Source organism: Pseudochaenichthys georgianus, chromosome 12 (genome assembly GCF_902827115.2).
Source record: "Pseudochaenichthys georgianus chromosome 12, fPseGeo1.2, whole genome shotgun sequence".
Classification (NCBI taxonomy): domain Eukaryota; kingdom Metazoa; phylum Chordata; class Actinopteri; order Perciformes; family Channichthyidae; genus Pseudochaenichthys; species Pseudochaenichthys georgianus.
The window spans coordinates 18,433,487-18,447,607 of NC_047514.1; the positions used below are offsets into that span (position 1 = coordinate 18,433,487).

The 14,121-nt window shown below is 41.7% G+C and overlaps 1 protein-coding gene across 1 annotated transcript in view; it reads right to left on the minus strand.

Annotated features, from left to right (window-relative positions):
- lrrc75bb (leucine rich repeat containing 75Bb) overlaps positions 1–14,121 on the minus strand; it is a 37,503-nt gene that overhangs the window by 19,439 nt on the left and 3,943 nt on the right. The window contains exons 2-3 of the mRNA XM_034095306.2: positions 12,950–13,078; positions 9,849–9,961 (exon numbers count right to left, since the gene is read on the minus strand). Of these exons, the coding sequence (XP_033951197.1) occupies positions 9,849–9,961; positions 12,950–13,078 (242 nt within the window). The remainder of the gene's footprint in view (positions 1–9,848; positions 9,962–12,949; positions 13,079–14,121) is intronic.

Consider the following 14,121-nt stretch of genomic DNA (forward strand, 5'->3'; position numbering starts at 1 on the left):
GGACAACTGGTACCACTGTGCGGAGCCAGTGTGCGGCGGGGGAAAACACCTGCGAGGACCCTAGACGACATCAGGACGGATCGGGCTCTCATCATGGAGGTCGACTCGGATGCTGTCATCAGCGGATTGGAGGAGAAGGACCTCGAGGACATCCATCCAGCAGTCGTCCCGGGAGGCATCATCATCGGACCGGAGAAGGAAGATCGGGAGGACATCTATTCAGCATCGACTCGGAAGCCGCCATCAGCAAGCCGGAGGAGAAGGAAGACATCTCTCTAGCAGGCAGCCCAGAAGCCGCCGTCAGCGGATCACAGGGGACTCCACTCTCCGCTGAAACAGGAGTGTGGGTTAAGTGCAACAAGACGGTGTATGGAGCCAGCCAGGCCTGCCAAGCTATGGGCAGCCTCTACCATGACAGCTGCTTCACCTGCAGCGCCTGTAGTCGAAGGCTGAGAGGGAAGGCGTTCTACTATGACGCAGGAAGGGTTTTCTGTGAAGAGGACTTTCTGTACTCTGGGTTCCAGCAGTCTGCAGACAAGTGCAACGCAGGTGGACATCTAATCATGGACATGCAGGCCGGCAGGCCCTGGGGAAGTCTTACCGCCCCGGTTGCTTCCGCTGCGTCATCTGCAACGAGAGCCTGGACGGAGTGCCCTTCACTGTGGACACTGAGAATAAAAAGTATGGAGACTCAGCAGACAAGGATGCAGTTTTTTGCAAGTGCCTTGTGTAAATTGCACTCTCTTTTTTAAGAGTGCAAAAGAGGGAATTGTAAGGAAATATTTGTATGTATTCATGCAAACTGTGAAGGGCTGTTAAGGATTTTATTGCTGTGGGGGAGCTGGAACAAGACCCCGCTGTGGTCTCTGGAATGTGATGGGGGGGATGTGTGGATGCTGCAGAGGCTGCAGAAATAGGAGACAGTGAGGGTCAGAGGTGTTTGTTTGAGATGACTGGACCAGTTGTCCTTAAACTCCACCCCCTCCTGTATCATTTGGTATGAAAGCCTATCCGGCTTGCTGTTCTCTCTCTCTCTCCTCGCGTCACTCGGACTGGAAGGTTGTGGCGGCCTGTGGGCAGGAGCCAGGAGTAGGCCAAACTCCTGACATTGCACATATGATACGATATGGTTGTGTATGGTAATGTATTTTATTGTATTGCATTGTATATTACCATTAAAGTGGATTATTGTTAAACGGTTACTTGTATGCTCTGGGTTTCCTTCATGTAAGATAACGGCTTGTGTAGGGACGTGAGGAGATTTAAGAAAGCGGACGAGTTGTCCACTAAATCTCCTAACAGTAGTCACCAAAGTTATTAACATGATGTAATAAGCATACATATCTGCACTAAATCCAATCCCTTCACTGGCTAGAAATTTCACTCTGAGCCACAGATGTCAGCCTCATGGTAGAGGAGTATTCAGAGGTTGCTAAAGTCAGTAAGACACATTATCAAGAAACCATGAATGTTTGTACAAAAAGTCACGGTAATCCATACAATAGTTGTTGACATATTTCAGTCAACACCAAACAACTCAATGACCCTGCCACACATATGGCGCATTTCCACTGCAGCGGGTAGCCCCGTTTAAGTGTCCTTAATCGTCCTCAAGCGGCCAGGCCAGTTTTTGGTGGCCTTTCCATATAGCGTGGCACCAGCTAGCGGGTACTTTTTCCGGCCCCATAAAATCATGGTTCTATCAGGCCAGGGCCAGGGCTGAACTAGTGACGTCAACACTCTCGACTGCTGATTGGTCAGAGAGAATCGTCACAAGATCGCGCGCGAGATCATCCCTAGCGTCGCATATATATATATAGAAGCAAGCGTGCAGCATTTATATACACAGCATTTTTGTAAACGGAGGAGCTACAAAAATGGCAACGTCAAAGAAAAGCACACCGTGGTCGACCGAGGAGGTGACGACGTTCCTACATCTCATTGGGGATGGTAAAATCCAGCGGGAGCTCGACGGAACAACTCGAAATGTGAAGCCGATCGCCCCGCCTACACTGCGTTGCTACCCCAGGTCCTAAACTGTAATGGAAATGCGCCACGGCCTCGTACGGCCAGCGAGGCAGCCCGAGGCCTGAGCGAGGACGCTTAGGGACGCTTAAACGGGGCTACCCCGCTGCAGTGGAAATGTGCCAATAGAGCCACACGTAGGTATAAATACTTCCCACATGATATAAGGCACATTCTTGTCTATTGTTAATGGAGGCAATCAAACAAAAGCTTTGCCGTCATTGTTTTTCAGCTCATGGCCAATGTTGCCAGACTGTTGTGCACGTCAACAGGAGGTTTTACCTTGTTTATTCTTGCACTGCAAATTATGCCCCAAGGACCTTCACCACATTCATCTTATCCTAATCTTGATGGATGAAATTGCGTCTGTCTTTATCCTCTACTAAAAAGTTACAACAAATTGTCAAACAAATTGAATGTGAATATGCCAGCTTATTTGGGATGGACGCCCAACTTTTCAGATATGGCTTTCAAATTACATTAACGTAGACATGGCCTTAGAGAGGATTGGACAGCAGCTTTAATGCATAGGTTACCAACATGTACAATATTAAAGGCTGCAAAGTTGAGAGGTTCTTTGCCTTTACAATATGTCTGCGTCGCTGGAAGGGTCATGAAGGGGAGACAGGCTCAAATGACAGCAAAGAAGAGAGGTAGAGGGGATTTCTTCAAAGCTTAGAGCAAATTAGCCCGAGCAGCGGAGAGAGAATCCCAGAGGGCATTTCTCCGGTGATTAGCCGGTGAAAGCTGTCTGGGGATCTGAACTAGAAATACAGTTTTTGAAACACAGTTTTAAAAAAGTGGTCATAAGCATCCAGACTCTTACACAGATGTCTAAAAAACTTGCACTGCTGAACCAAATATAATTATTGCCAAGATGCCTAGACGGCTTTTCTCTGGCTTATGCTTGCCAGGTATGATTCAGAAGTGAGAGTAAAAATATGATAATCTTTCTGAAGTGGGAAGGATATTCCAACTAAAAATAAAGGAGAAAGAGATGTGTACAATGACCTGAAGCTGTTGAGTTTTGGCTACCAGCAATTTGAAAATCTGAGCAGCTGCAGGAAACCACTCAAGGAGCAGAGGACGGTTTGATGCTGAACGATCATTTGTTGAAGCTAAGGACAAAAGCTAAACTGCTAATTTGAGTGTTTCAAGAGCCAACTGAGGAGTGATTTCCAATACTTGAGAAAGAAGTGTTTAAAGAGTTATCGAGTAGTGAGGAAAGTTAGTTGGTTAGCTGCATTAGTTGTCGGGACATGACAGATAGTCCAACCCAGTCTCACAAAAAAACGTGTAATAACTACGTTGGTCCACAACGTAGGACGTAGTATTTCTAAAAAAACGCCTCTGAAATTGTGAGATCCCTACGTTTTTTTTCACCATTCATTCCAATGGCTGGCGTCTATTACCTCGTTCACACCAACGGTGTTTCGGGGCCGGTTCGGAGCTGGAGCTTGAAAAGCACCGGGTTTTCCTCTTCACACCGCAGCGGAGCAGCCTCTTAGCTCCGGAATCCGGTTCGTTTCAAGCACCAAAAAATTGTCCGGACAGAGCAAAAGCACCACATACGTCACACTTACGTCGAGGCGGGGGCAGAGACAGATCAACTCCTGAACAACAACAAAAAGCCAGCGGTTTTTTGTTTTGTTTGTACACAACGATGGAGAAACTTAACAAGCAGCAGTGGTCCACTGAAGAGACCAGCTACATACTGGGAATCTGGTCTTCCGAAGAGGTACAGAGGAAGCTGGAGCACAATCGACCATTGTTGTTGTCGGTGTCAGCTGTGAGGGGTTTCCGCGCGCTTTGGCTTTATGAAGCAGGCACGCAAACGGTTATGTCATGATGCAAACGATGACGCAGCACCAGTCGGACTCTGGGCAGTGTGAAAAGAGCCGGAGCTAAACCGAATAACCGGTTCTGAACCTGAAAAAATCTAGCACGGAGCTTGAACCGGAGTTGCGTTGGTGTGAATGAGGTATCAGTCACGTGATCTTCAAATTTCTCCCTGCAGAAAAAAAAAACATGGCCGAACTTCGTTTTATTCTCAGTGGAAAATGCCTATTTTAAGGTTAAAAATGGCCATTAAATTGCGTTTTGATGTCATTTGATGCGAGAAATTTGAGTTGTTATTTTAGATTATGTGTGCAGTGGATGTACATGATCTTTAGTTTGCTAGTTATTACGAAGATTACTTCAGGAAATTGTGTCTCTACAACGTTTTCATTGTTACCAAGGTGGTTGCTAGGGACGCTTCTATCGATATTATTTCTGTTATGTTGTGTAACTGTTTAATGGTGTTATCTTTATTGCTACCCCCTTCCCGTCAATTTATAGTGTTCGTCCACAGCACAAACGTATTAGTTTAACAAAATCCGCATCTAAAATTGTGGCATAGATCTATTTTATTTTCCCCTGTGCAATTCTCCATTTACTCAACAATAACACATAATTATCCTTGTGTTTATTTATTTGTTTGATTAATAAACACAAGTTGGAGCCCGTCAGGACCGAGGGTCGGAGCAGCTAATTTGCTTTAGAGAATATTACACCCGGAAGTAAGTATTCTCTCCGCTTCGCTTGACAAACCCCATGATAGTCCTCAAGCTCTGTGATTGGATGTTTGAGTGTGGGTTACGTCGAGCGTCGAACAGCACTTGAAATGGGATGGAACCACGGCAGACTGTCCAAAACTGGATTTGAACGGGTCCAGATTCTGTGTTTTATATTGAATAATTCTGTGTTCTTTATTTATTGAATGTTCAATACCTGACAAGGCCGGAGATGAAATATCTACATAAATCTTATAAGAGTATAATACATATGTATAATATCAGTTAAAATAACTGCTTCAACATAGTTAACATTGCTGGAGGTATGCACAAATATTGATAGATGTCTTGTAATGCACTGTTGAGGAACCTGCGACCCAAGTTTTTAATTCATTGCATAACTACACCGTTTGTGTATATGATATGTCAATAAACCTTAGAAAATCTTGAAAGGGATGTGCAAAATAGTCCTTATATACAGTCTTTAATGAACTATTAGTAGAGAATAATGAGTAATGAATATACTTTATAGGGATCTTATTAATATCTAATAATACAAATAATGAAATTCAATAACATGCTTTAACCACTAGGTGTCCCTTTATATCAGCTGTGTACGTTTATGGTGTAAATACAGCCTATCTACCAATTGGATCAAATATAAAAGTCAGCCGAATTAGTGTTGATACTGCAAGGAGACGTATTGTGTGAAAAGAAATGTAAGATGTTGTTTAATGGCTGATATATTTATGATCCACGTCACGTTTTCAGTTCCTCATGTTTGTCTAGAAGTCTTCTCATCAGGGCTCTATAAATACAGAACTACGGCAGATATGTAATATTTAATGCAGCCGAACTGTGTATTACAATGCCGGTATGTGATGACTTTCAAAGAGAAAAGCAAGCACACTCGGAATAAAGTATTATTTTATTTTAAAAAAAAAATTCGGTCTGTTTCTGGTATTTGTTAATGACGATGTGATGTGAGATGTAAGACTGGAATTGCACAGGGGAAAATAACGTATCTATGCCACAATTTTAGATGCGGATTTTGTTAAACTAATAGGTTTGCGCTGTGGACCAACACTATAAATTGACAGGGAAGGGGGTAGAAATAAAGATAACACCATTAAACAGTTACACAACATAACAGAAATAATATCGATAGCAGCGTCCCTAGCAACCACCTTGGTAACAATGAAAACGTTGTATGGACACAATTTCCTGAAGTAATCTACATCCGCTGCACACATAATCTGAAATAAAAACTCATATTTCTCGCATCAAATGACATCAAAACGCATTTTAATGGCCAATCTAACTTTAAAATAGACATTTTCCACCGAGAATAAAATGAAGTTCGGCCATGAGAAATTTGAAGATCACGTGACATAGACGCCAGCCATTGGAAATGAATGGTGAAAAAAAACGTAGGGATCTTACAATTTCAGAGGCGTTTTTGTAGAAATACTACATCCTACGTTGTGGACCAACGTAGTTATTACACGTTTTTTTGTGAGACTGGGTTGGATAGTCAGACCAATGAGAAGAACAGAACATCTAGTCTTTGTCTCCAACGCCCCTAAAGTTGAGGTTTATCTATGTTATTGAGTGCAAAACTGCAAGTTTGATCTGCAAATGCAACACAGTAGGGGGGCAACATTGTCTGTTGTCACATCAGCATTTTACCAATTGCCGTCTTAAAGGGGCCCTAGTATGCTCACTTTCAGGTCCATATTTGTATTTTGTGATCTATTGTGACATGTCTCCATGCTCTAATGTTCAAAAAGCTTATTTTGCTCATACTGCCTGTGCTGCAGCTCCTCTTTTCACCCTCTGTCTGAAACCAGAGCCCAGTCTGCTCTGATTTGTTAGCTGGCTGGCTCTGTTGTGATGTTTAACCGCCTAGAGATGTCATCACGTTCAATGTATCGAGCGCTATCCAATAGAACAAGTGTTACATAGTGATGTCACTATGTCCTGGAAGTAAACAAAGGAGTCCAATGGAGAAACTCCCTCTGGAGGGAACACAGGGAATTTAGCCTTTGCAGATCATTTACATGCACAAAAACGTATATCACTCACTACACGAAAGGGAAAACACGCACCCACACTGATAACACCTTCCCAAATATCTGTCTTGTTTTACTCTTATCCTCATACAGTATGTTCATGATATTAACATATGATGATACAACATATTAAAAAAAAAACTAAACAGATGCACTTAGATTTACTCCAATACTTGTGTACAAAGCTGCATTTTTCATACCATTATTCAGTTGTCTTCTTGAACCACACTCTTTTCTTTTAATGTACTAAAGATGTCTGTAATAGCTGCTGTAAGAGCCTCGTGTCAATTACAGCCTTGCAATGAAACAGCATCTGCAATCTCAATCCAATCTCTTCCAAATGTGCTGGAAGGGCAATTTTACCGTCATAAAAAATACGAGCTTGATTAATCTGAAATTCAATACCAATACCAATAACATTAAGAACTCCTCTGGGGACGCACATATACAGTGCTTCTCTGAAACCTAGCACATGCAGCTGCAGAGAGAAAATGATGCCTTGATAATATATAAATAAAGTGTGACTTGCTTTGCAGTTACAGTATTATGAAAGCATAGCAAGCTGAAGTAATAACACTGGAATCAAGATTGATGCGTTATCTCTTGAAGATTTGCAACCAATTGCATATTTTCCATGAAATATATTCAATTTGAGCCCCAGTTGGAGAGCAGGCTGCAGCACATTTCTAAATGGATCAAAATGGACTTCAAAATCACTTGAAGAAAATAAGACTGTAAGAATGCAATAAACTGTTAAAGGATAGCTGATGCTTTTGCATTCCCTAATATGAAGAGATCAAATTCACAATCGATGCGAAGCGAGGCAGGAAGAAAGAGGTAAACAGGCGACTTCTAATCGGCAACCTTGCAGTGAATCCGCCTCCCCCTTTTTCTCTCTGTCTGACAGAGCATTTCCCCAGAGCCTCAGCTCAAACTGCAGAACCGCTCTGTGTGGCAACTGTTGAACAAAATGGACTCTCACAAGAAGGAGAGAAAATCCCACAGGAGGAGAGGAGAGGAAGAAAATCAATGCAAGGGAAGGGATTTTAAAATAGAAGACATTGAGAGACCGGGGGGAAGGAAGGGAAGGAGAGAAAGCAGAAGGTTGAGACAGACTGAGAGGAAATAGACAAAGGGTTTAAAATGAAAAGATCCATAACAGAAAAGCCTCTGAAACCGTGTGTCCTAAAGCTTGGTTTCAGAGCGCGTCATATTCACAGAGTCTGGTTTGAGTCCCGCAGTAAGCGCTGCTGCCTGATGCTTGCAGTGGAGGCAGAGAAAGAGACAGAGTTTGCTAATGAGCACTCTGGGAGAGTCTGCCTTGTTGTTCTGTTGAGTGTTATTTCAAAATACAGCAACCAAGAGACAGGGACGGAAGTTAACTCGAGCTGTCGAAAAATCTTTCGATCTGGGTTAATTGCTCAGGGAGAGGGAGCCTCGTGATCAACAGTAGAGAAGTTGTTTCTTTCATAACGTCTCCTAAAATGTACCTGTAACTTAGTTTGAGTTGTGGAGCATTTAACTTGTTGTACAGTCAGACAATCAGTGTCCTTTCTGCTGCTCTTTATTTCACTCAAACATGAACAATCAGTTCCCGCAGTTTGGTGTCAATTGCTTCAAATTCAGTTCAGTCTTAATTTCCTGTTTGCTCCATGATCGTTCTTGGAGATGATTTGTAGATGTATAGAAACAATCAAATCTCTCACACTCATAACGGAGAGTGTTGGAAGATGGTGTCAGGCTGTTTTTGTCACAATAGTAGCAGGGAGGAAGTGTGGTTACTGCTGAGAAGAAGGTGTACAAATGTAAAGGTAGTATCGTAAATAAAGGTATGTATTGATGTAAAATATTCATAGAAAAATGTACTTTACATTTACTTTAAGGAAAAGCATAAATTAAAAAAGTATTGATGGCATTGGATCTACTACACAATGCAGCACAATTTAAGTTCACAGTTTAATCAATTAGTGTATGATGTGGCGTCATTTGGTTCAGATGAATAATTCTATTCACATGCTGTTATTTCCGGGACATTTTGATCAGGATTTTCAAGGTAATTATCACCTGGAAGAAATTGGAAATATTATCATGTATGGTGATACTGAAGAGTACTGTACTGAAACAATGAGGCACTCTCCAGAACTCATTAATGCAGAAATGCCACCATCATAGATCTAGTCTGACCTTAAGTTAACATTAACTGGTTTTAATTGCTTTTCAAGCAACTCACAATGGCCGTTACAATTCAGATGTGTGGAAAAATGTATTTCAGATTGAATTAACAGAAAGCAAATCTAAACTATGCAAACTCTTCCACAAGTGACTCTATTGGGTAGATGTTATTGTGAGAATGTTCAACTTCATCACACGGTGTAGGCTTTTAGATGTAATGAAGATTACACCCGAGTATAGGGAGGATCTGTGAAATGACTCGGGTCACATAATTGTTTTATGGCACATAGATAAAGAGATCAGCTGCTTGTATGAGATGCACCTGGAAGGGGAATGTGTTTTATGGCTTTGTTTGTACTACTCTTTAAAGGTCATGGGACCCGCTGTAGGGTGCTACCTCACTACGACAAACACCATGCATGCACACAATGAAGATCTGTAAGAGAATAAACACATATTATTATTATTATGATTATTATTATTATTATTATATGGGATAAGCGACCAATGAGAACTTTGTCATTTTGCCGTTGTTCAGCTTCGAAACATTCATTAGCTAACAATAACATTATTGTTCTATTAATATAAAGTGAGGTCAGTTACTCTTTAAAACAGCTGGTAGTTATGGGTACTTATTACTATAGTATCTTTAAACACGAGTATCTGTACTTCTACTTGAGTAAAGGATGTGTGTACTTTTGCCATCTCTGTTGACTACCACATAATACATCCAGAATAAACTAAATGTTAGGATAAATTCCTGAAAAAAGGGCAATATAATCCCAGGAAGTAATAATTTTAACAACACAAGACAACCATAAACCCTATTGAAGGCACTATTACAAATATAACCTGGGCACATTGAAGCAAAAATCCTCCCAATAACTGTCGATGTATTGCCTTCCTTTAATCTTTCCGAGAGGCTCCGTGGTGATTTATGAGTTTTACTGATGCTTAGTATGTGTTCAATGCAGCAAGGACTGTCCTTCCTCAGAGTGATGGGCAGCGAGGAGGACACACTCACCAGGCCTGAGACTTCCTCCTGGGCACGCTCTGTCTCGTCCACTTGGAGTGAGGGGTCAGATGGTAAATCAGCTGCCGGCAGATCTTGGTGGTGGACTTGAACGAGTCAGTCTCCTTTAACACACACAGAGGACAAATGATGGACAAGAATTGAGTTCATACTGCAAATCAAAACAGTGGTTGTTCATATAAAAATCACAAGTTTTAGGCAAACAAACAAATATGCACAAGCTGTTCAAGACATTTATAAATGTTTGATGTCTTCTCTGTTTCTTTCTTCCTGCTAACTACAGATGGACTGATACTCCCACAGTCACAAAGTGATTCTTTCTTGTCCTTTGAAAACAGTGGCTTCAAAGATTTTCCCACACAGAAACATTCATTTATTTTTCCCTTTTGCCTCCCTCTTGCTTCATGCCTCCCCTCCTCTCTGCCTTCTCGTTTCTCTCTCCCACCTCCGTCAAAGACTTTAAATGCAATGGGTTTAGCTGAGCAGGGTAAATCTAATTAATGGTACAACACCACAACAAGAAAGAGGCAATGTGGCGAGAGGGAAAAGAAGACGGGGCAATTTACCTTAAGGCGATTAACTATTCCCGCTGCCACTTGTTTCAGCCACTCGGATGACTGAACTCGACGTTAAAGCTGCGCATACTGATTCTTAGTGTGGAAGTATTCTTATAAAATGTTAGTCTGTTGACTGGAAGGATCACCAAAGCATTCCTGGATGTTAATCACGCGCCTGTTTGATTGATTGATTGATTGATTGATTGATTGATTGATTGATTGGAAATTGTATTAACAGATTGCAGAATGGGTACAATACAGTACAGCTCAATACACACAATTGTTAAGGGGATGCAGACCAGAGAAAGACTTTCGTCTTGTTTACATCAGGGTCCCCTGTAAAGCTGAGTGCATCAAAAACATAAATTAAATTGTGAAACTGATGACCATGAGCTTCACAAACGATTTATCTTTTAGCCTCAATATGTCCTTGAATATATAGTGTGAATAAATCTCAGAGTGGTGGAAAACACTGGGCAAAGAGGCAGCTGCCAGGCCTTAAATCCAGCACACTGCCTCTCTACACCCCCCTCACGTCTGACAGAGTTTCCTGCCAAGGGTCGCCAGACAGTCGGGAGATCGCTGCCAGCTTCTCACCCTCCCCCCGCCCCCGTCTTTCTGGGCTTCCCCCCGCCAAATCAAACAACGATAAGATTAGCGTTTCCCACAGGTGATTATCATCTTGACTCGGTAAGTAAAAACTAGACCACGGTGACTTTATCTTAAAGCAACCCATATTTTCCTAAAAGAGATAAAGCCTTTAGATAAGTGTAATGGCTGCTGTGAGTTTTACAGCCAGTCCACTGCTACTGTATTCAGCCGCTTCAACCAGACTGAAATGTCATTTGAATTGTATCATCTTGGATTTGTATGTCGTGGTGAAGTGGAAGAGCTGACTCCCAGGCTTGATACATCATGTATTTTATTGAACGCATAAATCGGAATAATGAAAGAGTTTGTCTAATGTATTGACAGGTAACAACTAATATAAGACAACTTGACATAGGGGTTGTTTGCGTGGTGCCGACACGTAAATGTAACAAAGTTCGTGACACCACCACGCAATGCGGTGTTAAGGAGTCGTGGTGGAGTCACGCATTCTGGTGAGATCAGGTTGGCTACATCATAGGCCTACATGTTTTTTGATATCAGTAATATCTGTAATACAATTTGAGAGTGATAGCAAAGAGGTCGATATAACTAGTGTGCCTTAATTTAGACCTTAAAACTTCTATTTATTTGCCTTTTCTATTATATTTTTAAGTCACAACATATTTTTCTCCTGCAAGTTGCATCATTATGACCCATGGCAAATGGAAGCTGTGTTTCTGACTATTGTATCACAATTTATTGCAAAGGGAGGCTGAAGATTAAAATGTAGGAAGGGAAAATAATAATTTAGGTACATTTAGCTTTTCATTATCTTCATATCATTTTGGTACGATCCCTTACTGAGAGGTGTCTGTAGAATGGGACACACAAGACTTCACAGTGGACTCCACTTTGATCCCACCTGCCACCTGCCACCTGTCAGATCCTCAAAGTGCTTTCATTGTGAGTGCCAAAGCCCCACAATCCTCTCTGCTATTGACCGTGGCCCCCTGCCCCGTTGACCTCGGCCTGATGACCGCTGGGTTCCTGCCCACGCTGCCCAGTATGAAGCAGCCTAAGCAGGGACTCTCACACACCTGCAGGTCCTGGAGCACAGCTGCTATTGTTGGCCAATGTGCTGAAAGAGCACCTGAGCAGCAGGGAAGACGGTGCCACTGCAGAGCCAAACGCTGACCCACTGCCTCATCTTGGACCACACATTAATCCTTAACCCTCTGCCCACCCTTCAACATGCAGGTGTCTCTCTGTAGCTGTGTGGTAACTCTCATTTCAACCTCAATGTGTCGTCTACATGCAGCTTTTCCACATGCAGGCTCAACAATTCAACATGGCTTGGCTAAAAACATACCCATAAAAACATTCTTGTGATGACAGTGTTATAAATCAGTTGTAATATCTTGTTTTTATTCATATTTACAGTATCTTACTCAAGTCGTTTTGTAAAGCTCTATGAGCAGATGTCTGAATTAGGGCTGTATAAATAAAAATATATTAGCCTCTCACATTTCTCTTGTAAAACATGAGCCAGCCCCTCGTGTGGAATCTGTGAATATTATGCAGGATGCCCAGAAAAAAAGACATCATCTAATATTAAACTCATTTTAGAAACCTGAAGACGTGCTTAGTGATCTACTGTATTATGCTCATGGCTTAACACATACAGTAAACTTTAATTTCCCTTGATCGTAGCCTCTGCAGTTTTTGTACGAAGACAACTGGCAGTTCCTTGCTGTGACAACAGCATGACAGGAACAACATGACACATGCACTTAGGCATGGCTAATAAATGCGGACATGCTGCTTCTTGCCTCGCCTTTGTTTACAAGTGTAGCCGTGGCCACGCTAATTAATGTGAAGACTGTAGAGATTGTTTTTCAGTATTCATGAACAGTTTAAACAAACCGGATCGTTCTGGATTCTCACCCTTTTCGGGCACTGCAGGTCGCGGGCGAGACTGAGCAGCAGCTCGTGAGAAATGGGGTCCACCAGGTTGAGAAAAGCTGCGTTCTTGTACAAAATGTCATTGAGTGACGATCCCTGGAGTCCCAAATCCTGAGAGGAAGAACAAAGAAAAAGATGTGGTTAACTGCTTTTAAAACTAACAGTAAAGACTTTTGACTTGGTAATTAATTAAAACAGCCATATCTAAAGCACACTTCATTTAATATTCAAGTGACGTTCAATGGATAGATTAATGAAAATAGATTATCAATGTTTATGAGCTTTCTTTATTGTCGCCTTTCATTTCGCTCTTATCTTGTAAGAGCTGATAAGGTTTTGCTGCGTTTACATCCAGAGTTCAGTTGATTAGTGTGTGTGTGTGTGTGTGTGTGTGTGTGTGTGTGTGTGTGTGTGTGTGTGTGTGTGTGTGTGTGTGTGTGTGTGTGTGTGTGTGTGTGTGTGTGTGTGTGTGTGACAGGTTTACATATGCAGTGGTACGGTCTTTCTGAAAATATTACAGTTACTCGTAAAGAGAATAAGACTCTTTCCTTTTTAATTTTCTGGTTTCATTTGTAGGATGAAACCCATATGAATTTCTATCCTTTGCACCAAACATAACTCTAAACCATATAGGGAAAATACTTTTAAATTCCAGTTAAAGGCATTTCTGCTTTCTACCTTTAATCCTAAGCATTCCTCAGTGAAAGATTGTGTGCCAGGGAGAACAGTTCAATGAAACTAGAAACCAGGAACCCTGTTGTTGACAATAGTTCCTCATCATCAGGATATTTCTATATTGAAGTGACAATGTAAATACGGGGCTTCTTCAGGTAATGCTTTGAGTGCTGACGTGTTTTTAACAGCCAGTATTTGCGCCTCACCAGCAAGTGTCAGCCAGTGATGCAAAAACACAGGAGAAAAATAAAACAGCCAGGAAGACTTGAAACTGAGCAGATGAAATAAATAAAACAGAGATGAAAAGGTTGTGAGAAAGGGGAAAGAAAAGGAACTCTCCTCTCTTAAAGCATAAAGCTGTGTATCTCTTATAATCCATAACAACTGTTAAAAGATGATTTTGTCTACTCAAACATGCCGTTTGAACGGTGACATACCTGCTGCTTACAAACATGTTTACTGGACCATCATCCTACTGT